At 34.4% G+C, this 1,777-nt stretch overlaps 1 protein-coding gene across 1 annotated transcript; it reads left to right on the top strand.

The window, feature by feature from the left end:
• Positions 1-643: 643 nt before the first annotated feature.
• NAEGRDRAFT_76660 (uncharacterized protein) lies at positions 644-1,760 on the top strand (the record flags this gene model as incomplete). The annotated part of the gene is made up of 3 exons (XM_002668382.1): positions 644-799; positions 849-905; positions 1,039-1,760. Coding segments are annotated over 3 exons (935 nt in total), but the record flags the coding sequence as incomplete, so codon positions are not given.
• Between the last annotated feature and the right edge of the window lie 17 nt (positions 1,761-1,777).

Raw genomic sequence — 1,777 nt, 5'->3', positions numbered from 1 at the left:
AATCATGAGAGGTGCCTTGATTGTGGTATTGGGATTTCGGATCTTGTATGATCTAATGATGGTATCAATCTTGACTATTACATGATCCGTGTTGAGAGAATGATCCGCATTCAAGGTGTGGCATGATATCAACAGAATCTTTTGGTTACTATCATGTATTTCGGAAATAATACCAAGGTCATCTTTTGCAGCAAAATCTTGTTCAATTTGTAAGAGTCGAGAGAGTTTTGGTTGAGCACCAGATGGAGGAGCATCATCGGAAGAACCAGCAGCATCGGCACCGGCACCTGGCATACCACCAGCACCAATCATTTTTTTCTTTCTGGTTTAAGTACGATAATTGTTATTGTTTAACTTGTAGTGATCCTCTTTGTTCTCTCTAGTTAGGTTTGTTCCGTTTTAAAGATACAAATTCTAAGGAGGATGATTTTGCTGTAATAACATTGGTTAGTAGAATTACTGTGGATATTTTTTTTTTAAATATTTAAATATTTTTACAACATTGTTAAAGGCGTACATATTAAAAACTCCACCCCGCCGAAGCACTTTACCAACATTTCCAACCACATTCAAACTTGGCCAATGCATTCTCTGGTTTTGGCATGCAGAACCGATCGACTAGTTACTTTAAACTACGAAAAAAATGTTTCATCAAGTGGATCCTTCATCATCATCATCTCCTCCCGATAATAGTGAAAGTAATGACAAACAACAGGAACATCAGCAAATGAATCAATTGACGTTTAGTGGAGATTGCCATCCCATTGCATGTATTCGATGTAGAAAATTGCATAAAAAGGTTTGTTTTCATCTTTTAAAACTTTCATTTAAAAACTTCATCAAAATAGTGTGATAAGAAATTAAGTGGATGCTCAAAGTGTTTAGCAGTCGGATCGGAATGTGTTGTACGTTTCAATTAATTGAAAATATTCCTTATACCCCCATCATCAAAATATTATCACTTCATATTTCGATATATTTAATTACAATAATAATTACACTATTCATATGAATATGTGAATGGAAAACTTCTTATAGTACAATACACCACAAAAGAGAGGAAAGGGTTCTGAATTATATTCATTAAAATCAAAGGATAAATCCAAGTCATCGTCATCATCATCCGATGATACTATTAAGAAAAAGACTTCCGATGATCAGAGTAGTACCGATATTACAATGACCAATAATGCAAATGGTAGTGCTGGAATATTTACAACTAAACCCTCTCCAATTACACCTATGAGGGTGATTGAGTTGTACTTTACTTTCATTTGTGGTATTCATCCTCTGATTGAGAGGGCTAAACTTGTACATTTTGTGAATAATTACTTGCATTGTTTTGAGAGAGGGGAAGATGTTGAATTGCTTCATAATGATGGATGGATAAAATCAAAGGGGGAATTGAGATGTATTTATGCTTTCTATTTGGGTATTTTGACATTGAGTTCACAACTGTTGGGTGAATTGGACTATGTGGATTATATTTTGAGAAGGGCAGAATGTGAAATTGCAGCACTTTCTGTGGATCATATCACACAGTTTTATTGGGGTGCCTCTTGTCACTTGATGTTTATGACTTGTGTCGCAGAAGGAAATCAAATCAAAGCAAGCTATTATCATACCCTTATTAATTTTTATTTGGATAACGAAAAAACCTTGAGAAATAGATTTTATGCTAGTTTAGTCCATCACAAGACTCTAGTTTCGGCCAGATTTATGAAAGAATTGAATAATATGGAAAATCTGTTGGATAACATGTACCAACTGTTTTCTA

This window comes from Naegleria gruberi (genome assembly GCF_000004985.1).
Source record: "Naegleria gruberi genomic scaffold NAEGRscaffold_248, whole genome shotgun sequence".
Taxonomy (NCBI): domain Eukaryota; phylum Heterolobosea; class Eutetramitea; order Acrasida; family Naegleriidae; genus Naegleria; species Naegleria gruberi.
This window is presented reverse-complemented; position numbering and strand designations above follow the sequence as displayed.